The sequence below is a fragment of the Canis lupus genome, chromosome 28 (genome assembly GCF_011100685.1).
Source record: "Canis lupus familiaris isolate Mischka breed German Shepherd chromosome 28, alternate assembly UU_Cfam_GSD_1.0, whole genome shotgun sequence".
Lineage (NCBI taxonomy): Eukaryota > Metazoa > Chordata > Mammalia > Carnivora > Canidae > Canis > Canis lupus.
Genome location: NC_049249.1, coordinates 8,610,145 through 8,634,678, shown reverse-complemented (window position 1 = coordinate 8,634,678; position 24,534 = coordinate 8,610,145). Strand labels below are relative to the sequence as shown.

The 24,534-nt window shown below is 40.8% G+C and overlaps 1 protein-coding gene across 1 annotated transcript in view; it reads right to left on the bottom strand.

The window, feature by feature from the left end:
- PLCE1 (phospholipase C epsilon 1) overlaps window positions 1-24,534 on the bottom strand; it is a 272,695-nt gene that overhangs the window by 29,288 nt on the left and 218,873 nt on the right. The window contains 8 exon segments of the mRNA NM_001136565.1: window positions 1,072-1,189; window positions 2,134-2,255; window positions 6,440-6,569; window positions 15,384-15,542; window positions 17,334-17,450; window positions 19,328-19,435; window positions 22,867-23,032; window positions 23,113-23,174. Coding sequence (NP_001130037.1) covers window positions 1,072-1,189; window positions 2,134-2,255; window positions 6,440-6,569; window positions 15,384-15,542; window positions 17,334-17,450; window positions 19,328-19,435; window positions 22,867-23,032; window positions 23,113-23,174 — 982 coding nt within the window.

Sequence of the window (24,534 nt, the reverse complement as noted above, 5' to 3'; positions counted from 1 at the left end):
GATAAATGCAGAGATCACACTCTAACAAGAGGGGCAGGATAGTGCAATGGTTAAGAGCAGGGCTTTGGAGATAGCCTTCAGAATCATAGCTCTACCTTTTATTAATTGAAATGCACATTTTTTTGGGCGGGAGGAATGGTTTATCATCATTAAGGTCATTGTACTTCTAGGAATAGCCACTTGGGGAAACCTACTCTCCCGCTGAAATCCCACCCTTGGTCCTGTGGTTTGGGTGGAGTCTTGCTACCCAGCTCAAAGATGGGGAATGTGCCACAAGCCCCAGATTGTCAATTGTCAGTCCTGGGGAATTAGTGGACTGGTTCAGGGATAGGCAAAGGACTCAATGGAAAACAATGAAACTGGTGCTGAAATTTCTGGGAAACTCTTAGACTGAGCTAATCTGAAACCATGTAGTGCTAGCCTGCTGCACCCGCCTTGCTATCACAAAGGGAATAGGCACAACCCAGAGGAGGCAGAGTGAGAAATGGGGAAAGAGAAGCCCTGGATCAACCTGTACCTGAAACTTGTATATCCCTTCATTTTTATGTTTTTATGTTTAACACATGAGCCAACACATTTCTTTTTTGCTTAAGTCAATTTCTATCACTTTCAAACAAAAGAGTCTTAGCTGATACATTGTGAAACCTTGAACCAGTTTGTCTTTCTCAGATTTCATTTCATTTAAAAATGGGAATAAATCCACCTACCTCACAGAATGTAACATGATTTATGCAAAGTCAGTAGTATGATGTATGTAAAATACTTAGCGCAAATCCTGGTACTGAAGGGCTTAATAAATTTTAGCTCTTAAGATGTTATGAATATTATTATTATCATTATTATTAACTATTACAAAAAGATATGATATCTGGAAAATAAACATTTTATGATATTTTTCCCCATGACCATCAAAGCTAATAATAATTATAAAAAATATTTAGAAGGTAGTGTAACAATGACTTTGATAACACAATTTAGTTATTTTGAAAGTATTTACAGTGTCCAATTAAATAAATGGCACATTTTTATCTTTTGGTATCTTTTCCTATAGATGATATTGTCTACTCTTACCCGGAAACTTTACCGCTTGGCAGTAGATGACAAGGTCAGAAAGCTCTGGTGCAATCTGTCTGCTTTCCTTTTTATTCTGAGGAAGATAAAATTCTTCTCCCAGTTCCATGTCATAAACCTATCAAGGGAAAAATGACACAAGTTTACATAGAAAGTGTATGCCCACCTACCTCTGAATCCCCAAAGGTCTTTATCTGTTCCTTTCTCATGCCATCAGTGTGTTTCACATTGCTCTCTATCTATCCACATACATGTCCCAACACCTTTCCCAGAGTCACAACTTTCTGAAAGTAAGTGATGGGCCTAACTCATCTTCATCTTCGCTGAGGGCACAGTCCAGTATCTTAAATGTGGAATAGTCAATGTATATTTGTTGAATGAGAGATGATTGAATATGCATCTTTTATGGCTCACATTTTTGACATACTTTATTATTGAGCTTTCTCACAATGTCACTGAAACTGTGTCTACAGATTTGCTCAGAGTCTACATAGTGTGAGGAGGCACTTGAAGGCAGGGTCTGGGTAGCTCATTTAGATCTCTATTCTCCATGTCACTCCTCTGTGAACATTTAACAATCCTGGCCCTGTTTATCTGGTTGGTCATCCCAAACACTTTAAAAATTCTAGAAATTCCTTGGATGTACCAGGCTGTTCTCTTGGCCTAAACGTTCTGTTTTTGTCTACTTGGCCAAATCTTTTCCAACACCATCCTCCCTGATGCTCTGATAACACTGTGTAGTCACAGGTCTTTGTACTCATCTACACATTGTACTCATTTACAAGCACTGTTTACATATTTGTCTCCATCACTAAACTACCTCCTGTGTCATCTCAGTGCCTGCCACACTGTATATCTTCTCTAGCTATTGTTTGGATGAACCAGTGGCTATCATTCTACAAATGGCATGAAGGTGTCCCATACATCACCATGTGGGCTTTGGCATCTAAGAGAAAGCAGGTGGAAATGGGAAGGGAAGGGACCAGGAGAGAGTGAAATTCTACCCACAACTGACAAGACTGCTGTGGCCCAACTGTAACTGAACAGAAGCCATTCACCCACCTTTCCTTTGTTGAAAGCAGAATTATCTGCTTTCTTTATCCTCTTGGGGATTTCTTCGTTATACTCAAACTGAAGCTTGTCATTACATGATTTATTTTCAGGTCTGTCTTCTAGAATGTTGTCTGAAAATAAGTTGGCAGGCTTCAGCAAACAAGAACCAAATGTTTCACTTGAGAGCTTTGTCTACATCATTACAAGGATATCCAGACACTTGTGCTTATCTACTAAGACTGAGGCTCTGGCTACATTTTGCCAAAACGATGGCTTGGAGTATAATTTTTAAAATTTGTTAAATTTGGTCAATGATGTATTTATTTTTAATTGAATTGCTTACCAGTAGTTTTGGTACCATATAGACATAATCTAAATGAGAAGGCTCAAGTCCATACAGATCACTGGGACTGTACAAACCTTATGTTAGACACCCTTGTGTCAGAAGCCTCAGCACACAAGTTTGGAGAGGACTTAGTAGTAGAAGCACTTTTAGATTGTGCATACAGGAGTTAATCACTCTCATTTTAAAATGAAGCTATTAGCATCTTTTACTTCTAGAAATGTCAAACCCTGGGAAAAAAGATACTGTTATTTGCAATGCAGTTTTCACAATTCTACTTAATTAAAAAGTAGAGTTTTCATAATTGTTTATGAATTTAATAAGCAAAACCTTGATGATAGAAATTAAAATATACCTAGGAATATCTAAAGCATGACAAATAATCTTACACTTTGCTCTTCTTCTGGTATTTCTATTCAAAATGACTTTAAAGCTGTTAGAAGCACATCACAGTTATGCTCTTTTATTTTTTTAAATTTACTTTTTAAAAAGATTTTATTAATTATTCATGAGAGACAGAGAGAGAGAGACAGAGACAGAGAGACAGAGAGACAGAGAGAGAGAGAGGCAGAGACATAGAGGAAGAAGCAAGCTCCTGGTGAGGAGCCCAATACAGAACTTGATCCCAGGACCCCGGGATCACGACCTGAGCCAAAGACAGAAGCTCAACCACTGACCCACCCAGGTGCCCCACAGTTATGCTCTTTTAAAATGAAAAACAAGAAAGCTCTCATTTCTCACCCAAGGTTCACTAACTCACCAGACCATAAATGCTTACACCAAAATATCCTTATACCAAACAAGGGCCAAGCAGGCTGTCAAGAAGTAAACAAGATCAATTACTTCATTACATTTTTACTCATGTAAGTATCACGATTTCATGCTAATCAGGGCTAAGAACCTGAACACGGAATGTCCACATTCATGCAGTTAAAATGCCCAGTTTAAACGGCTTTACCTTCCTGACTGTTAGGAGCAGGAGAAGCAGTAAGGACATCTGCTATAGAAAAACAGAATCAGAAAGAGGATAAAAGTAAGGAAAATTAAGACAAAAGCCAGATAAATTAAATTAAGGTATGAAGCAAAGCATAAATAACAATTGCTTAGATTGTGAGATAAATGAAACAAGAAATCCTCTATTGATTTAATATTTTGACTATTAGAGAGGCCAGGCCTAGCAATAAAAGAAATGCAAACATTGTTAATGTTAATCATGCTGCCATATTCACATTACATATTTTCAGTTACTGACTGTCATAACATTCCAGTAATGCATTATGTTAAATGGATAGAAATCGACTGAATTGTTAGAATCATGCAGTCACTGTCCTAGAATGTCTATGTTAAGTTGCAAATTCAAATCTATACTCTTTACTGCCTTTTCAAAGCTGGTCAAGATAAACAGCAAGGCTGGAAGAAAATTAATTTATATTTATTTAATGGAATTTAATAAAATAAATATTCATGAAGGACTTCTTAGCCAAAAGGCAGAGTAGGAATTCCTGAAACACATGGGCCTCATCTGCAACTTCCTTTAGATCTTCTGGAATTAACTGTGTGCTTAGGAATCGTCACATTTTTTATAGCCCAAAGGGGCTGTAAACTAATTCTCTCACTTTATAGACATGAAACTGAGGACCAGAGCTGTCACAGAGATAAACTGGCCACCCAGATTCTACAGATGAGCCCTTCCCCTGGGACGTCTGTGAGGGCCTCAGAAGGCCAGCCACCCTCCTGCAACCGTATGCAGAACTTTGAGAGCATGCCTAGTTCCCCGAGGGTGACAGGTCACAGCTTCTACATCTCCTCAAAAGGACTCATCATTACAAGAAGCTGAGAAATCTCTGAGGTCCCCAATGAAGCTCCAAATCATTCTACACAGAGCAGGCAGATTTCCATTCCCTTCTTATCTTAGTCAGAGGGTGTGAAGACGGTAGAGGGATCTGCACAGAGGTGCGTGAGGGAGGCACCACAGAAACCACACCAAGCCTGCAAGATTGACAGGGCATTTAACAGTAGCATGAGGTAGCCCCAACACAACCAGCTGAAACAAGTTATGGCAAAACTACAAGGCCTGTTTGGGAATCAGCCAGTCAGAGGAATCTGTCAATGAAATGGGAAATACCCATGTGGTGGCAGTGGCCTTCAGCTGTCATAGATCTTAGGTGTTAGTGCTAGAAGAAGGAGAACACCAGTCAACACTGAACAGAATCTTTTCATTACACATCTGAGGGTCATAAGGCCTAGAGTGGAGACAGGATATTGACCCGACATCTCATAGTTTATTGAAGCAGGACGTAATGAGGCCCCCTTTCCATGCGTACCCCCATCCAGCAAGGCAGGTTTTAAAAAAGCATGCAACTATCTTAGAAATTCAGCAGGGTACTTTGGGTTTACTCTCCTAACTGAAATAAATAAATATCTGATCATTTTGTTATTTGCATATCAAAAACTCCTATAATAATACTACTAATAATTAAGAAAAGCCCCTTCTTCCTGGGCTCAAAAGTACAGAAGAAACACAGGAGTAATTTATGATAGAGTGAATTTATCTTCCAGCGAACTAACTTCTCACAGAGGCAAATGACATCTGGATTGGTTGAGTTCTTAAGTGTGGTTTTGTTTCTTATTTGAATAAATTTGTTCCTCTGAGACAGCATCACCATAATTATAATAGGGATCCATGGGGAAGATTGTCAATATAAGAATACTCATATTCCCACAAGTTTTCAGGAATAGGATTCAAGAAATTATCTTGACTTCTTTTCATTTTCCCCCCTTTTTTCCCCATTAGAGATTATGGCCCTCACATTATCTGATGGATTTCAGGTCAAGTAAATTTGGCTTTTAGTTGATGGCATGGAGCAATAAACTATTACTAAGGGCAAATATTAAATAGACATAGATTAGTATCATATTTAGGAGGCAAAAGGAGACTGGGCTGTAAGTGCTGGCCCTGATGGAAGCTCATGGAACTGGACATAACTTGGGGGCAATCCTGGAGCATGAGCAGCAGATATTTGGAGGAGGGTAGCTTGGCTGTCTTCATGCCAATGGTAAATGGTTGCTGGTCTGGGCATATCTACATATTAGCAAAACAATGATCCTACATAGAAATAATATATTCTACACATGTAATGTTATTTGTGTAAATAGAAATTTTGGCAATTTTTTATTACACTACTTTTCAAAAGTTACTGAAACAGTTTACCATCAGCAATGGTACCTAGAAAACATTTTGCAATCTATAACCAATTTAGTACAAACGAACACACCTGAAATCTAATTCTCATGTAAGAGGGATCCTTCACCTATAATTTGTAGATAACTTCATTCATGTGACTTTTTTGTATTAGGCCATTAGCCATCAACCATATTTTGTCCCTTTGAAGGAGCCAGACAGAAACACCTTGTTGATTTAGTGATGTGAGAACCGAGGAGAGGGGGAAGTGAAATGCTGCTCTTTTAAAAAATATTTTCTATATTTCTTACAAAAAAACATATGTGAAGGTGGTGAGGAGGAGCAGAGAGCACAGAACCGCGATGCTGCCCCCTGCAGGTGGTGAGGAGTGAGAAGAGCCAGCAGCCACAATGACTGCCAAGAGCATTAGCTGCCTCAGAAACTGCAAGGGTGAGAATGGGGTCTCTCTGCTGCAATTCCACCTTTTCCTCCAGAAACCTCAGGAATAACCCCTGTGTTGCTTCCCACACCCTCCTTTTCTCTCTTTGAATGTTGGCTGTAGTGGCTAACAGAATCCCCTTCCTTGCTTGGTCCTCCTCACTAAGCAATGGGATTCAGGAACTCCTGGACAGTGATTACAATAATCTGCATGGTTGGCCTGTGAAGTGCCAGACTCATTTTTGTGTGTGTGTGTGGGGGGGGTGGGGGTGGGGGAGAAGACACAAAAAAACCACAACAGAAAATCATCCAGGCATTTCCCTGCACACAGCATAGGGTTGTGTTTATCTTACCATCAGACAGGGATTCATAGTCATAATCATATTCGTCCTCTTCATCTTCCTCTTCCTCGTTATTAGCAGGTGGAGGGTTGACATTTCCCCCATTATAAGCCTGAGCTTGCATGGATGCTAACTGATGAGCCTGGAAGATATCAGTAATTAAAAATTGCATATGCTAAGCTACTGAAGTTTCATTTATAGCCTTCAAAGTGACCACCTAAAAAGTGGCTTAACTTATTTTGATTCATTTGAGAGAGAAAATAAAAATCTAGATTCGCTGAGTGAAGTAAGTCAGTTGGAGAAGGACAAACATTATATGTTCTCATTCATTTGGGGAATATAAATAATAGTGGAAGGGAACAGAAGGGAAGGGAGAAGAAATGTGTGGGAAATATCAGAAAGGGAGACAGAACGTAAAGACTCCTAACTCTGGGAAACGAACTAGGGGTGGTAGAAGGGGAGGAGGGCGGGGGGTGGGGGTGAATGGGTGATGGGCACTGGGGGTTATTCTGTATGTTGGTAAATTGAACACCAATAAAAAATAAATTTAAAAAAAAGGAAAAAATCTAGATTCATCTAAAGTTCAGTATCAATACTTGGGAGAATGTTATCCCTATAAAAATAATCCAGGAGCCTTAAACAACAATCACAGGGAATCTGTATGTAGTGCCCAGCCACCCGAGTTCCCTGGGGCAAGCCCTACAGAACAAACCTTGGTGCTTGGGAGAACAACCATCACTCCCAAATGATGAAGTGAATCAGGCTATCTAAAAGCTTTTGGCAAGAAAAGCGTTGGAATCCTTATGGACAATGAGACTGAGTCGTTGTTTAAATAAAGTTTTTCAGCAGACTTTATCTGAATCATCAATCAGATTAATCAACTAGGCTCAGAAACTTCTGGAAATCTGATGGGTGCTATGAGGGAGATCATGTGCCTCTACATTTGACTAGAATTACTGCGAGGTGATAACACAGGACACAGGGCTAATAGAGGTCTGGGAACTTAGCATAGGAAATAAGCAGAAATGTGGGGATCCCTGGGTGGCTCAGCGGTTTAGAGCCTGCCTTTGGCCCAGGGCCTGATCCTGGAGACCAGGGATCGAGTCCCACATCAGGCTCCCTGCATGGAGCCTGCAGCCTGTTTCTCCCTCTGCCTGTGTCTCTGCCTCTCTCTCTCTCTCTCTCTCTCTCTCTCTCTCTCTGTGTCTCTCAGGAATAAATAAATAAAATCTTTAAAAAAAAAAAAAGGATAAGCAGAAATGTAAGAAAAGTTTCTTGCATGAATTAAAAACAAGAAACAAACCTAAAATCCAACAATAGAAGAATGGGGCAATAAAATATGGTATGTCTGCTTGAAAAAAAATAAGACTTCAAGATTCTTGACCTACTGTGGTGCATAAATCCCTTAAGCAGTCTGGTGAGATAGGATCCTTTCTCAGAATGTTTTTTATTTTATTTTATTATTATTCTTTTTTAAAATAGGCTCCACACCCAGCACGGACCTCAGTGTGGGGCTTGAACTAACTCAAGACCCTGGGATTGAGATCTGTCTGAGCTGAGATGAAGAGCTGGACTCTCAACTGACTGAGCCACCCAGGCACTCCGACATTTTAAATGCATAAAACAAAGTACAAAAGATTACAAAAAATGTTGAATACAGTTATCAAATATTAAAAGAAAAAATTGTGGTGCTATAGGAATATGTTTATTAACACAAACAAAAATGTATAAGGGGTAGTTCAAGTGATATTTTTGAAATAGTGATTGGCATAAATTATTCCTGGAGGTATTGGAAACAACTGTGATGTAACAGACAAAAACTATAATTTCTATTGCTGATGAAGATCCAAATACTGCCAGTGTTACTGTGGTTTATTATTGGAGGAAATGCTAAATTTTAGCTGGAGGTCAGTGAAAATGGAGGGGTAATTTTTTTTTCATCTATATCATGCACCCTTGAATTCTCTCTGTGGATATATTATTAATATTAAGAACCCCTATAATATAGGTTGTATTTGATGTCAGAATTATGGATGTTTTATTTTATTTATTTTATTTATTTTATTTTTTTTAAAGATTTATTTATTTATTTATTCATGAGAGACACACAGAGAAAGAGAGGCAGCGACACAGGCAGAGGGAGAAGCAGCTAAACCGCTGTGCCACCCAGGGATCCCTATTTCCTAAATTTTCTATGTGGTTATATTACTTTTATAATTAAAATGTGTACCTAAGGAAGACATAATTTAGGCTGTGTCTTTATCCACATAAAATATTTTACAATACAGTCCACTTGAGACAACTGAACATTGTCTAGGCTGGGATTTCTCAAAGTGGGTTTTATGGAACACTAGCTCCATGGGTGTTGATAGCTAGTAGGTGAAAACTGACCATTACAGTAACCACAAAACACAATGGAAGGTTGGGAACAGCACTTAAACAAACTGAAACATTCCTGCTATGGGGTTTCACATAGTCTTCATTTAATATGCTAAAGGGTATGGTGATTCTTCAAAGATCTCCAGTACAGCATTTCCCACACTTTTTTATATTTTATTTTATTTTATTTTATTTTATTATTTTATTTTATTTTATTTTATTTTATTTTATTTTATTTTATTTTATAAGATTTTATTTATTTACTCATGAGAAACAGAGAGACAGAGAGGCAGAGACACAGGCGGAGGGAGAAGCAGGCTCCATGCAGGGAGCCTGACATGGGACTCGATCCTGGGTCTCCAGGATCAGGCCCTGGGCTGAAGGCAGTGCTAAACCGCTGAGCCACCCGGGCTGCCCTCTCACGCTTTTTTAACCAGGGATTGCCCCCCCCATTGCCCCCCCCCCCCCGCCCCGCTTTTCTCAGCATGTTTCATAGCATTAGTGTTCTTTAAACTTTGGGAAATCTGCTCTAGGTTAAAGGAAGCCACAACAGCAAGTCTATTTGTCATGGATAAGAGAAGGGCTGTGACACAGCCAGCATTCAAGGTAGAGCCAAGGGCTGGGAATGATGATGCAAGGAGCCTGGTAGACCCACTGGCAGAAAAGTGTGGGAACCGTATGATGGGAGAGGTTCCATGCAAAGATTCGGGGACTGGCAATGTCAGAAAGCAGCATGCCAAGGTCCCTTAAACTCCCAAACACTTCCAGCAGTGTAGAAGTATGGAGAGGTGGCCAAAAGGATAACCAGGAGCTGACATCCTTATTCTTTGCAATATCCTACTTTGAGGCAGAAAGATAGCATCCTAGCCCTTGAATAAAAGTAATTCAGACATAGGTCAGGGGTTTGGAGCTGGGGGTCAGATGAGGAGACTGGCTCAGATGGGTCTAGGAAGGGCCATGTCTTGCTCTGCTCTGTTCCACTGGCACCTTGCATAGTCCCTGTCATCTCACATGCATTGTTTGTGTCTAGCAGGTTGAAGTGCTGGAGACCATGGAGAAAACTAGAGATCTGATGTGGTGTAGTTAGGGAGACTCAGTAAGAGCCTCAGCATGAGTCTGAGGCAGATGGAAGGCTTCAGAAATCCCCCTGGCTCTGAGGCAACCCACCCTTGCTGAGGGTGAGTTCCTGGTATGGCAATGACCCAGGTAGGTGAGGGGTTGGGTCTGAACATAGGAGCTTTAGGCATTCACTCACCCAGCTTGTGTGAGCTCAGATCACCAGATCTAAAGCCACAATCTGCCAGATGACTGAAAGACCTTGCAGGTATGATTGTTGGTATGGGAGGCTGGAAGTGGTCTTAAAAACTAGAAGTGGGATTATACTGTCCCATTTTTCCAAAAAGAGGAAGAGCTAAATTGTGAAAATTATATAGTGGGGAGCATCAAGGTGATACCTGACAAAGTTTCAGAATGGGTTATTAATTAGTTGGTGTGAGAACACGAAAAATAAAGAGGTGATTAGCAAGAGTTAGTATGGGCTTACTAATAATACATCTCCAGAACACTAAACTCTTTAGACTTTTTGGATAAGGTAACTCACTTTGTGGGAAATAAGAGATAAGTAGTATTTCCAAACTTCCAGGGTGATAAGAATTCTTTATTTTATTTTTTAATTTTTTTTAATTTTTATTTATTTATGATAGTCACACACACACACACACACAGAGAGAGAGAGAGAGAGAGAGAGAGAAGCAGAGACACAGGCAGAGGGAGAAGCAGGCTCCATGCACCGGGAGCCCGACGTGGGATTCGATCCCGGGTCTCCAGGATCGCGCCCTGGGCCAAAGGCAGGCGCCAAACCGCTGCGCCACCCAGGGATCCCAAATTCTTTTAAAATAAACAGATTACCCAGCTTTCCTCGTGAAAATTCTGATTTAGTTGGGCAGATATGGGACCTAAGAATCTATGTTTTTAATAGTGTTCCAGTGATTACCAATGCATTCTGACTTCTTTTTTTTTAAAGATTTTATTAATTTTAGAGACACAGAGAGAGTGTGTGTGAGTGAGGGGGAGGAGCAGGGAGAGAAGGACAAGCAGACTCCACGCTGAGCACGGAGTCCAATGTGCAGCTAAATCTCATGACACTGAGATCATGCCCTGAACTGAAACCAACAGTTGGATGCTTAACTGACTGAGCCACCCAGGAACCTCTGTATTCTGACTTCTTTGTTGCCTTTGAAAGAGTCTTTCCTAAAGACCTGAATCTGAATCCTAGCTCTGCTACTATGAGCTGGGTGGCTTTGAGAAAGTCACATAAATGGCTAGGCCTCAGTCTTCTATTCTACAAATAAAGAAGCTAAAGCAGATTCTGGAGAAATGTGGGCTGCAGGAGAGGAGAGCACTAGACAGGAGTGATAATCACCTAAACTCCAGGAAGGTTCTTTAAGAAGGACCACAGGCTAGGCTCTCTGCTTGCTGATCTGGCTCAAGGGCAACTTGGAATGAAGGCACAATAAGAAAAACTGCTAATAAATACACTGGATATCAGAAGTCAAAATTCACAAAGAACCTTTTATGAATGGTATACCAGAACCAAGAGGGACAAATTTAACAGAGATAAATGCGAGGCTCCTGCCCGTGAAAGATTAAAATTTACTGTAAACTTGAAAAAGTGGGGAGACTAGCCAAAGAGCAGTCCCTGTGAAAATAACTGAACTCTTTTTTGTTTTCCACAAACTCAACATGAACCCAATGTGAGCTGAAGAATTTTAAAAGCGAGAATAGTTCTAGGCTGTATTAACTAAGGCATAAAGTCTAAGTTAAGAGAGGTGATGGCTTTGCTGCCCTCCTTGTGCTATCAGACCCTATATGGAGTATTGACTTGTTCTGGAAATTACACCTTAAGATCGGCAAATTCAAGAAGATCCACAAATTAAAGAATATCCAAAACATCCTTAAAGGAAAGTAAAAGAGTCTGAGCAGCCATATCCTGTGAGAAACAGTTGACACAAGAATGTTTAGTTTGGAGAAGAGAAAAGCTGGTGGGAGACACATGCTAGCTCTCTAGATATGGAATTGGTCTGTGCAGCTGCAGAGCGAAGAAGTAGCGCCAAAGAGAAGGAGGAACAGGCAGGAAGATTTGGGCTCAACATAAAGAAGACTTCTGAAGTAGCATGATATATTCATTTGTGAATTGGAGGCCGCATAAGTAACTGCAAATGCCTGCAAAGAACGGGAAAGGCAACAAGCTACAACATTCCAACACATCTAGAAGACCACAGAGGTATACACAGGACAGCTGTGTCTGCCTGGCAGTCAGGAGTGGGCAGTAGTTGTTGAGTAAAGAAAACAAGTATAGAAGAAACAGCACCCCATGGTAGGTAGTCAGTTACTGATACAGCCTTTGTGGACGGCCAGGCCTTAGGGAAAACATGCTAATATTTTAGTTAAAATGACTTCCTAACAAAATCCATCAGCATAGATCTTGTGGTCTCTGGAATCCAAACAGATGCCAGGATTTCTGGAGCAGCTTTGAAGTCCAAAACTGGACACAGGCAGACCCAGCAGAGGGATCAAACTGGTGGTCCTCATGGCTGACTTCCCCTCCAGACCAGTCTGGTTTGGCTGGTGCAGTGTTTTAAAAATAATTTAGTTAAAGCTGTTTATTTACAAGGGCATGAGTGCCCCACTCCTGTCCTGACTGCTTCCAGCTGTCATACACCAAGGTGGCCCCTCACATTTATGTTTCTGCTTGACCCCTGAAGGTGGCCAGTTTTGCAACTCTTGGCCAAGAGCCACGTGTGATCTTCAAACTGTGTACCTCCAGCTACTTCTAAGACTTCCAGGGATGTGTGGCTTCATATATTTTTAATGGAATCTGTTTCTAGAGTCAAGATTTTCAAACTCTATGTGTACTCTTTAAAAAATAGGACTGCCTGAGAACAAGCTCACGGCTGGCTGGTTCTCTCTTCCCCACACTTTTGTCATAATTGTTCTTCTCTTGTTTAACGAAAGTGTAACTCTTGCTTACCAGTAAAAAAATCTGTGATGTGGGCAGCCCAGGTGGCTCAGCAGTTTAGCGCTGCGTTTAGCCCAGGGTGTGATCCTGGAGACCCGGGATCAAGTCCCACATCAGGCCCCCTGCATGGAGCCTGCTTCTCTCTCTGCCTGTGTCTCTGCCTCTCTCTGTCTGTGTGTGTCTCTCGTGAATAAATAAAATCTTTAAAAGAAAAAAAAAATCTGTGATGCATAAGATGAGGTGGAAACTACCCGAGGTAGCAAAGGGTCATTTGAGAATGCAGAGCTGAGCTCCTGAGAGTCTAGAAAAAGTACTGAGGGGAGCATCTTATTTCATACAGGCAACAAGTAAATTCAAGGTTCCATGCCTTTGTCTGTCTGTCTATCTATCCCTGTCTATATCTCTGTCTCTCTCTGTCTTCCCTCCCTTTCCTTCCTTTTGTCTGTCCATCCATGCATCTTAGAATTAATATTCAAAAGTCATATGGTCATTATAGGGATGATAATACAATGCTTAACTGAATTAAAAAAAATAAAATCAGACTCTTTTTGACCAAACATATTCTAGCTGACTGGGCTGATTTCTTTGACAATGATGATTGTTTTGTACATTATTATTGGTATATAATTTATTTTATCTATATTTATACATAAGGAATATTATGTTTGAAAATCTATCCTTTGTAACTAAACTTGTGATAAAAATTTTAATGTCAACTTAAATATGTATAAAAGAGGGAAAAACATGTGAGAAATACAGTTTTTCAAAAAAATTTTAAGAGATATTTGAGCAAAAAAAGTTCAATGACCATAGTTCTAGAGGATCCATGGTAATCCTAAGCCACTCCATTTAGGACAAACATGATCAGTAGGAATCTGCTGGCTGGATTGGTTTGGGGCCCTTTCTGTAAATATTAGTTTTTCTGTTCAGAAGGGTAAGTTTAAAGATAATGGAGCCTCTGACCTCACCTTCCTCCCCACCCCTGTGGACATCTGAAGTAATTGGGCATTTGGTGAATCATTGAATTTTTTAGCTGATATAATGTAAACCCCTAACTCAGCCTGGACTTTGGGCAGCCTGGAGTCCCACTACAGGTGGGGTGGACAATCTGGGAACTCCCAGCAGACGACAAGATTCTTTAAGGACCTCTCAGGGAAGTAGTAATGTTCTAAATGGCAAGAAATACTGGAAATAGAGACTGAGAAGTGGAACAATAAAATGTTTACAGAGTGGTCTGCAATTCTGACAGGGGTCCCATGATTCACTTTGGGAAAGATTTTGTGAGATGGTAGTGTCAGAAGGGTCCTATGAAGCTAGCTAGTTACCTTAGCATTCTCATTTTACAGAGAAAGAAATGGAGGCCTAGAAAGATTGACTGGCTCATGGTGACATGGCTGGTTTGTGATAGAGCCAGAGACTAGAAACTGGTATTTTAGCTCTGCACCTAATGCTCTTTCTCCTGTACCATATTATATACCACTTGACTTTAAGCTCAGGCCCTTCCCTGTAAGTTCTACAAACTAGGGCTTTCAGAAGATTTGATAATTGTTCCAAATTGACTACTCAACTAGGTAGAGGACACTGGACACTTGACTCAAGTTAGACTTGAGATTTTTTATTAATGACTTTGGATAAAGGGTCTAAATTTGTTGGGCACACAGAATCCTTTTGGTGACTTCTCTGTTCTCTGGAAGCCACTGAAGCAGGATCGGAGTAGGTCCTAGAGGCTTGGAGGTGATGGCATAGACAGAAATTAAGAGCCATCGGCCATGACCTAGATTGAGCTCTAGACTATCCCAGCTGCTGGAATGGCATCAGCGTACTGAGCTTTGGGTGGCAACTCCTGGCTGTTGTTAAGTTTTGAAAGTGGTGTTTTAGGGCCAATAATAAAGACAAAGCCCTAAATAAGACAAAGAACTTTGGCAGCTGTCATTCTGTGGGATAAGTGCAACCTGGCATATAAACTCAGTGGCTCTGGACCTAAACTTTTTCATGGATCCTTGGGCTGAAGGTTCTCTACATAAGCAGGTTTGTGGTCTCTGTGGATAAGGCGGGTATGGGAGTGCCCTGGAGTCCACATGCCACAGTGAAACATTGTGCCACAGGGCTGGGACCACAGGGCTGCTGGGATTGTGGTTCCACTACTGATTTCAGGAGTCACAGCCCTTTGTCCAAGTGCTCTCTTTATGGGTCTCTCCCTATGGGGGGGTGGTATCTCCCTATAGGGGGCTTTATCTAAAGGGGAACATAGCAACCACTGTGGGATTGACAGCTATGAAGTCCAGGTCCAGAAACAAGAGTCACATGTTATTCCTCTCAGAGTAAATTAATAATGAGGTACATGAGAAATTAACTTCATAAAATAAAATACTAGATGAATAGGAGGACAATACTTATCAGTCTATTAAAGGGAAAGCCAAAACTCAAATTTATCATTCCAGGAAACTCAATCATCAAAAACTGATTACCCTGCAGGTCATCTGAAAGGTCAGAATAACATTGATTTCTTTGTTCTGGGCACATCGCATACCCATAGCCTTTATAATGAGAGGAGAATACCTTTTGCTTTAAGATATCCACTGGTGTCTGGTGGGCTTTTAGCTTCTTATTTTTAAGAAGCACTTTCCTCCTAAGTTGGTCAGGTGAGGGAAGCATTGGATCATCTGAGAAATCGCTCTCAAACAGGAATTTAGCCACCAGTTTTTCTCCAAACACAGTCTATGAAGAATAAAGGAAAATGCATAATCAGTGCCTTTTACCCATGCTTGAATTATTCAACTAGCTATTTCAGCTCAGTTGAATTGTTCTACAAATCCTAGGAAGAGAAAGTATGAAAGAAGTGGTGTCTTTGCTCCCTGCCAACACTTTCTTACTGGAAGGAAGGGAGGTGGTTAGAAGGGCAGGAGGAGTGCTCTAGGCCATTCTCCGTGGGCGGGTGTGTGTGTGTGTGTGTGTGTGTGTGTGTGACCTCTAACTATTTGCAAAAATGTTCTAGGGTCTGATATCTAAAGAAGAAAAGGAGATTCATTTAGATTCTGTGGTTCATAGAATATGATCCATTCCAGGTGTGGGTAAGAAGTCAAAAAGATAGAAACCTTGAAGTAGCTAAGGAGTGGTGACAAAGATGAAAGATTATGAAGAGAATTTGCCACCATTTAGTATAAAAAACTGCACATACCCTTCTCACAAAGATTTTTTGAACACTGGCCTCCAAAGGGGAATGTGTATCCCTCAAGGAGGTGGGTCGTGGGAGTAGGCACAAGACAATCCATTGGGGTAAAGATAGAAAATATGGCAATTTCTATCTTTAGTTATTTTTTAATTTAAAAAATGGAAGCTTAATAGTGTTTCACCTATTTTTACCTCATTAATGGAATTGAGAAATGAGTACCATGATTTGGCAAGAGCAGCTAATGATAACTCCTTTCCGTCCGCATCCATGTTTCTCTGCAAGGTATCTTTAGTGGCTACGATAGCTGTTCAAATCAAATACTGATATACTAAACTAAACCTAAAGCCAGACATACAAGTTGCCAAATCATAAAAATTTCCAAAAATGAACATATTCAATCACATCACTCCCACTAAAAACTTAGGTAATAAATAATAAATTTACTATTAAAATGTTTTGTGAGAGCAAAAGAAATTTTGTACCATTAATAAATAATAGTATAAGGATTATTCTTTACTCTTTCTATGTTATTTCCTTTCATAGTCTGTTTTTGCATGTTTTAATTAATGTATAAAATATGTTAATAAGTAGGATATATATAATGCATGAATAAGCCAATAAACATACAATAAGAATACATACTACAGTATTTTACTGACAGAGCATACAATCAAAAAAGTTGAGACCATTATTCTAAATGATGGCAAAACAAAGGCAATATACAAAGCTGATTAGTTTAGTTGGCATAAGTATTTGGGGACATTTCCCTTTGGCCATGCCATTCCCTCCCCTTGAGAACCGTATTTCCATAAGTGCCTTACTCAGTGGAGAAGGGGGAAATATGATGGAGTATTTGACCCTAAATCTGTCTGCGTTATAGTTCACCTGTATAACGAAGGGCCAAGTGTTAACACAGCAACTGTTCTGGCCAGTCTAAGCTCTTTGCCAACTTGGATCCCCATATCTGTAGAGTTAGCCACAAGATTTGCTCTGAGATATTTTTAGCTTTTCCACATACAACAGACAGGTGCCATCCTAGCATCCCTGATCTGTAGGGAGATCTGTAGCCTTGGAGAGTCAGTCCCTCCTTATCTCCTATGGCTTTCTGGAAATGGTCAGGAGACCATACATCAATGCTTCATCACTTCAGCTGGAAAGATGGATCATTCAAGAGGAAGCCCAAGCTCTCAGGGCACCCTTATTTCTTAGGTCCGAGGGACCCTAAATGTAGGTGCTTCATGGCTGAGGTTCAGCTGTGATGTGGTCCATGGTGGCTCCATGTAAAAGCAACAGTGACAAGACCGAGATACCATTCTAAGTCTTAGCTAATAGCTTACCTTGAAAATTTCTGCCATTTTTCGTTGCTGAGGCAACGAGCAGTGGTTCTCAATCGATATGATGATGGGCAGGTCAGAGTTGATGAAGGCACTGCGGTCGATGGCTTCAACCACCTCCTACGAGAGCCCAAACAGCTCATTAAAGTCCAGATGTCTGTTCAGGGCGTCTGAAGAGGTACTTATAGCCACAGAAAGCACCTACACTGTTGTATGCAGAAGATTCTGGCCAAAATGTGTGTGTGGTTTTTTTTAAAGATTATTTTATTTATTTATTCAGAGAGAGAGAGAGAGAGAGAGAGAGGCAGAGACACAGGCAGAGGGAGAAGCAGGTCTCCATGCTGGGAGCCTGACGTGGGACTCGATCCCCGGTCGCCAGGATCATGCCCCGGGCTGCAGACAGCGCTAAACTGCTCGCCACTGGGGCTGCCCGCCAAAATGGTTTTTATCTTTTTTTTTTTATTTACGATAGTCACACTCAGAGAGAGAGAGAGAGAGAGGCAGAGACACAGGCAGAGAGAGAAGCAGGCTCCATGCACCGGGAGCCCGACGTGGGATTCAATCCCGGGTCTCCAGGATCGCGCCCTGGGCCAAAGGCAGACGCCAAACCGCTGCGCCACCCAGGGATCCCGGTTTTTATCTTTTAAAATGTATTTTCAAATTAAGTAAGATGACAGGCTGTTTCTAGAAACATGTTAAACTGTTCATATTGAGTTTTGTTCACATACTTTATAAGGAACAGTTGTTAGTGTGCCAAATTTAACAAGTCAATATGTATATTGATTACATTTTAGTTAAAAGGCACAGTTTGTTACAGCATCAAAAATAATGAGGCTTAAGATACTTTCCTACTTTCAAGGAATTTATAATCAATCTATTTGGGGCAATAAGACATATATACATATATTTATGTGTGCATGTAAACACAGTTATTAAATCTCCCCCCTTCAATACTGAGTACAAAAGTTTTAAGAGAGATGAATAGGAAAATGAGCTAAAGAGAAAATGCATTTTAGCTGTTTTCCTCAGCATCTAAGACAGAAAAACTAGCATTCCATCCCAGCTCAGCCTCAGTTTAGAGAAGAATGATTTTACACAGCTAAAATCATTCTGAAAGAGGATAGTAATTGCAAATGAACTATTAAACCATTTATAATTTGAAACAAGGGATGCCTGGGTGGCTCAGTGGTTGAGCATCTGCCTTTGGCTCAGGTGGTGATCCTGGGGTCCCGGGATCGAGTCCTACATCGGGCTCCCCGTGAGGAGTCTGTTTCTACCTTTGTCTGTGTCTCTGCCTCTCTCATGAATAAATAAATAAAATCTTTATTTTTTTAAAGATTTTATTTATTTATTAGAGACAGAGAAAGAGAGAGAGAGAGAGAGGCAGAGACACAGGTAGAGAGAGAAGCAGGCTCCATGCAGGGAGCCTGATGTAGGACTCGACCCCAGGACTCCAGGATCACGCTCTGGGCTGAAGGCAGGTGCTAAACCACTGAGCCACCCAGGGATGCCCTAAATAAAATCTTTAAAAAAAAAGAATTTGAAACAATAATCCAGTGAGACTAGTCTTCCTAGGTGACTGACCTCCTCAGGTGGAACTAATTCTCATTACTGTATAATATTAATTATTTAAGCATCTCCTAACACATGATGTTCATCTTTATCAGCAGGACACCAGGATAAATGACTTTTAATTCCTATAAGAAGAAAAAAGCCCCTACATTTTATATATCATCTTATGATGTAAAAATTGCAACAATGTTATTATAACTCATTTAAGGTAATGGTTATTAAACTCTGGTTAAATGAGAGTCTAATGAGAGTTCTATATCAACTCCCAGAAAAATGAACATGTGCACATCCCACACAATTTTGGGAAGTCCACAGACTCAATATCAGAACCCCAACCTCAGGTATAATTTGGAAAAGCCACTCATTTAAAAGACTAATGAAGATAATGACTGTGCTCTGATTTAAGGAACGTTATGAAGCATTACCTTGAAGGGGATCTTGGTTGTTAGTGTGTGTCCGTGATAGATGATGGGCATCCCGTCATCTCCATCCCAGCAGTCCAACTCTACACTTCTACAGCCTTGCAGGAGGACCTGTGTGATCAATGAATGGATCCACCTCAGATGAGCAAATGGACACAGAGCCTCAAACTAAACCCAACACATGCTTCTACATATCAGTGTTCGGATTCAGGGCTAAAACAGAAGGGCAGATGATCTAAAATAAATCCTGCATTTTGGCCAAAGGCCACAGTGAATTAGGGGAGAGAACAGATTGTGGTGGAAAGAATGTTTACCAGAGCTGAATACTATTGGAAGGTAAAATTTGATAGCAAAACTGTATGACTATTTCCCCAGGAGCTTTGGTCCCTCAAGGGGCCTACACATGGTACATCCTGAAATGAGGGAGCCAGGCTAGCACTCTAGCTGGGCAAATGGAGAGGAGGTGAAGGGGCTGATGATGCAGACCAAAGCAAATGAAGTCAATTGGCTAAACATTTGTATGAATCCAATCAGAATAAAATCTCCTCTATTTAGACCCCAATTCTGATACTAAGTTAATGCCTTTACTATGAACATATAGTGTAGAAGAAGAGTAGAAGCAAGCCAGTCATCAAGGATTTGTCTTGCTGTCTAATCTGATAACAGAGGCAAATAATCCATAAACTCCCCTCTCCCATATCCACAGCAGTCATCAGTAATCAATCACAATATATGTACCTCCTAAGCTTTCATATGTTATCTAACAGCCTCTTTAGGAAAGTGCTCCAGGAGGCACCACTGCTGAATTAGATGAGATAATACCTATTTGCTATCCTGGATGGAGAGCTGGAAGCAGAGCTCCTGACTCGTGTGCTTGGGTTGTAGGTCTATAATATTTGCTTGCAGGAACCTCTTCTTCCATAGACTCTGTGAACTATCTTAAAAGATTTCTAGTGTATTGGAAGGGTAAAGCAAACCAAAAGGCAGATATATCTGTGAATGGGCCAACTCACTGATTTAAAACTCCATATAACAGGGATCCCTGGGTGGCTCAGTGGTTAAGCACCTGCCTTTAGCCCAGGGTGTGATCCTGGAGACCTGGGAATCGAGTCCTACGTTGGGCTCCCTGCATGGAGCCTGCTTCTCTCACTGCCTGTCTCTGCCTCTCACTCTCTCTCTCTGTATCTCTTATGAATAAATAAAATCCTTTAAAAAATTAAAAAAAAAACTCCATATAACTATTTCCATGTGACAGCAATCCAATACTGTGGGTGAGCAGCCACTAGAGTTCTGCAACAGAACTCAGACAGTAGAATCCCTTATTTTAGTATTTTTTATGAACTCCTTTGCTAGATTCTTCCCATTGCATAGCATGTGGCACCCAGGCTTCCCAGGTGACCTGACCCATCTCCCAGATGGAACTGATTCTGTGGCCTGAACTCCCAAGGTTATCAGCTTCCTCTAGCAGCTAAAGTATCTAGAGGTATATTGCTCTGGGCTGAGAATTGTTGTGTCGTATGACAACAGAGCATGAGGATGCCTCATCTCTGTAGTAAGCCACACCAAGGAACGCTCACTGAGTGGTGCACATGAGATGGTTTTTCAGCATGAAAAGACTAAAGGTCTTTCCAAAGTCTTCATGACATTAAGACCTCCACAGAAAGCTAGAAAAAGAAAACCAGGGCTGGAAATTTCAGGGAGAACAGGGTTTTTTCTCACTTTCGATCTGTCCTGTGGAGTGAGGTGAGGAGGTGACTAGGAGGGCTGAGGGAAAGCAGAGAGTGGTGAGAAATAGGGGCGTCTGGGTGGCCCCACATCTGGGGGGGTCCCTGCTCAGTAGGAAGTCTGCTTCTCCCTCTGCCTCTCATCCCACTTGTGCTCTCGCTCTCTCTCAAATAAATAAATAAATAAATAAATAAATAAAATACTTAAAAACACAAATTAAAATCAATAAATAAATAAAAACGGAGTGGTAAGTAATATAGTACAAGGGATCTTCACACTGGATTTAACCACCCCTCCATTTGAGGGTTCTTGTGCCTCATTCAAAGGCTGTGACAATCTGTATTTGGAGTGTCATATTAAAGAGGTAGAAAAACCTCTTGGAGGTCAAACAGGGAAGTAAGATAGAAATTAAAGCTAGGACATTGGCCCCTGCTCACTTCCCTGGGAGAAATATATACAGACCCACCACATACACTGCATTTCTTTGCCCTAGAATTAGAACAGTGGATTTTAAACCCCTTTTTAGCCTTGGAATCCTCTGTGCAAATGGAGGGTCATATATAAAGCACAGAAGAATAGGACTTTAGCTACAGCAGGGGCAGAGGATGGGGCCTTCCCCTCTGCTGCTTGTTCCTCTCATTGTCCATAGCTGAGGTCCCTTGAGAGAACTTCTATTTTGAAAATCACTGCTCTAAGGACACATCTCCATCTCATAATAAAAGTCCTGTAGGGGCACCTGGGTGGCTCACTGGTTGAGCATTTGCCTTCAGCTCAGATTGTGATCCTGGGGTCCCTGGATCGAGTCCTGCATCAGGCTCCCTGCGAGAAGCCTGCTTCTCCCTCTGCCTGTGTCTCTGCCTCTTTCTCTGTGTCTCATGAATGAATGAATGAATGAATGAATAAATAAATAAATAAATCTTTTAAAAAATCCTTTAAAATTTAGAGTTTAAAATATAAATTCCATATTAGATAAGCTTTGGGCAGAAGTTTGACCCATACTTGAGGAATATCTGGGCTGATCTAGAGAACAAAGGAAACTCAGCTCTGCTGGGTTTGCATAAACAATGATAATTCTCATCCTTGAACATCCTCCTGCGTCACCCCTTAAAACCCCATTCTTATATTCTTTGGGCCTAGCCTACCTTCTTCCTGATTAAGTCTTCGTGTAGGAGGTCAGAAAACAGGCAGCGTAGATGAGAAAGTTACAGAAAATAAAACAGAAGCAACTGACAGGCAGATCATGGAGCGTTGGTGTTTAGGTCATAAGGATGTGCTTTTTCTAGTCCAAAGACCCTTACGAGTTTCCAAGGACATTCCCATGAATTTAACTGTGTGGAGACAATGTCTACAGTCTTTGTAGATTTTTGTTCCTTAAGTGAGTTACCATAGGGAAGGACTGACTGTCTAACAAATTGCAAATGAAAATAAACAATACTTTGGGAATAACTTCATAGAAAGTTGCATTTTCTATTATGCTTTCCCACTATATTGATTTATTTAGCATTTAGTGAAATGATTAATTTTCCCATGGGAAAATCTAACTTTAGTAGGAGTAGGTCAGACTAGGAAGGATTTAAAAGCTGAGTCTCAAACAAATACTTTTTTTTTTTTTGGTGCCTAGAATAAAGGTTAAGTATAGGAGGGAGAAAGAAAACAACTGTATGTGTAGGCAGTTTTCCCACACATTATGTTTTGTCACATTTCAGACGTAATAGTTTGTATGTTCTTCGAAGGAGTTAGGGGGTCTGGGTTTTTTTACTTTGGGGGTTACATCAATAAGCTTTAGTGGAAATCACATGCCACACGAAGTTCTGTACCTGGCTATAGAGTTCTACCGATGACTCTCCTTTGAGCTGGTGGCCTGTGAGGTAGGTATTGTGTGAAGACTCAATGTAATAGTAGGAGAGAGGCAGCTGCAAATCTTTAATGTTCTCCTGTGACTCATCATTTTTGGAGGCAAAATTATCTTTATCCATCAGAAACCTAGAGGAAACACATTTTCTTAGGACTGCAGGGGGAAAACATGCTCTTAAATGATGGGCAAAAGATATTTTAAAAGTTACCTTGCAAATCCTTCAAAGGACAGTAGGCCCTGATGACACATACTAATGCTAGGCTCGAACTTCTGCAAGGGACACAAAAAGAGTGTTATTTAGGTAAAGGAAACCAAGGGGGGAAAAAACCCACCACATCATTTTTTAAAGCTGTTCTGTTTTCATCAGGAAACATCTAAACCAAATATTTGAACTAATTTAGTTATGTAGTGGTAAGACGTAGTGTTTTAGTCCCAAAGAAAACATTTATTATATGTGCGTTTATTATACAAAGTATATTTATTTAAGAGAAAAAGGGAGAGCGAAGGAAAAGGAGAAGGCTGATTCATATGAAAACAAATGGTTATCAGCGTATTCCAGGTGAACATGGGGATAAGCAGGCACCACAGAGTTGGTGAGAGGCAAAATGAGATGATTCATAGAGAGTACTTAGTGCAGTGCTCATACTCAATAATAGGAGAGTGAGCACCTGACTGTAGAATGATAATTGTACATCGTTGGCATTTCCAGTGATCAGCTGCCAGGCAGCGAATCCATGGATTCCCAATCGGTCAACAAGGGAGGTTGGAAACCTAGACTGATTCTGCTCCACGTGGTGTAGCCCTAACGAGCATCCCAGCCCATTTCCTGCCACCCTCTAGTGGAAGCCATCGTCATCATATCTTGCCTGGCTACTGGAACAGCTTCCCACTTGGTCTCTCTGGTTCCACTCCATCACCAGCACACTTCAATTCCCAATGGGGCCAGAGTGACCTCTTGAATACATAAGTGAGATCCTGTTATTCCCCTGCTCTAAAGTTTCCAATAGCTTCCCATGTCCAATGGACTAAAGCCAAACTCCTTACCATGGCCCAGAATGCCCAGATGATTCGGCCCCTGCCCATCTGTCTGGAATCATGTCTACCACTGCACCTCTGGCTCATGGGGCTCCTATCACACCAGCTTTTTTGTTGTCTCACTCCCACCTCAGTCTCAGAGCTCCCTACTCCCTGTCTGGAATGTTCTTTCCTCAGACCTTCATGTGGTTTACTAATTTAGGGCCCAGTTCCACTGTCACCTCCTCAGCGTGGCCTGTGCTTCCTCCTCTCAGCCTCCCACATCACTAAGTCCCCTTACTCTGCTTGATTTTTTTTTTTTTCAGAATCTATCAATACCTGAAATTACATTCTATCTTTATTTGCTTATTGTCTGCCTCACCCACTAGGTAAAGATCAGAAGGTAATCTTATTTACTACTATATTTCCAGGTCCTGGAACAGAGCCAGGCCCCTAGTAGGAGCTAACAAATATTTGCTAAATGATCAAAGAGGCTGGAAATCTAGACTATTAATTTTATTACCTGTGCTAGAACAACAAGAAAGAATCATGTACTGATTCCTTATAATAGTCACTAGGAGAAGGCTTGTGATCTCTGTTAATTGTATGTTGGATA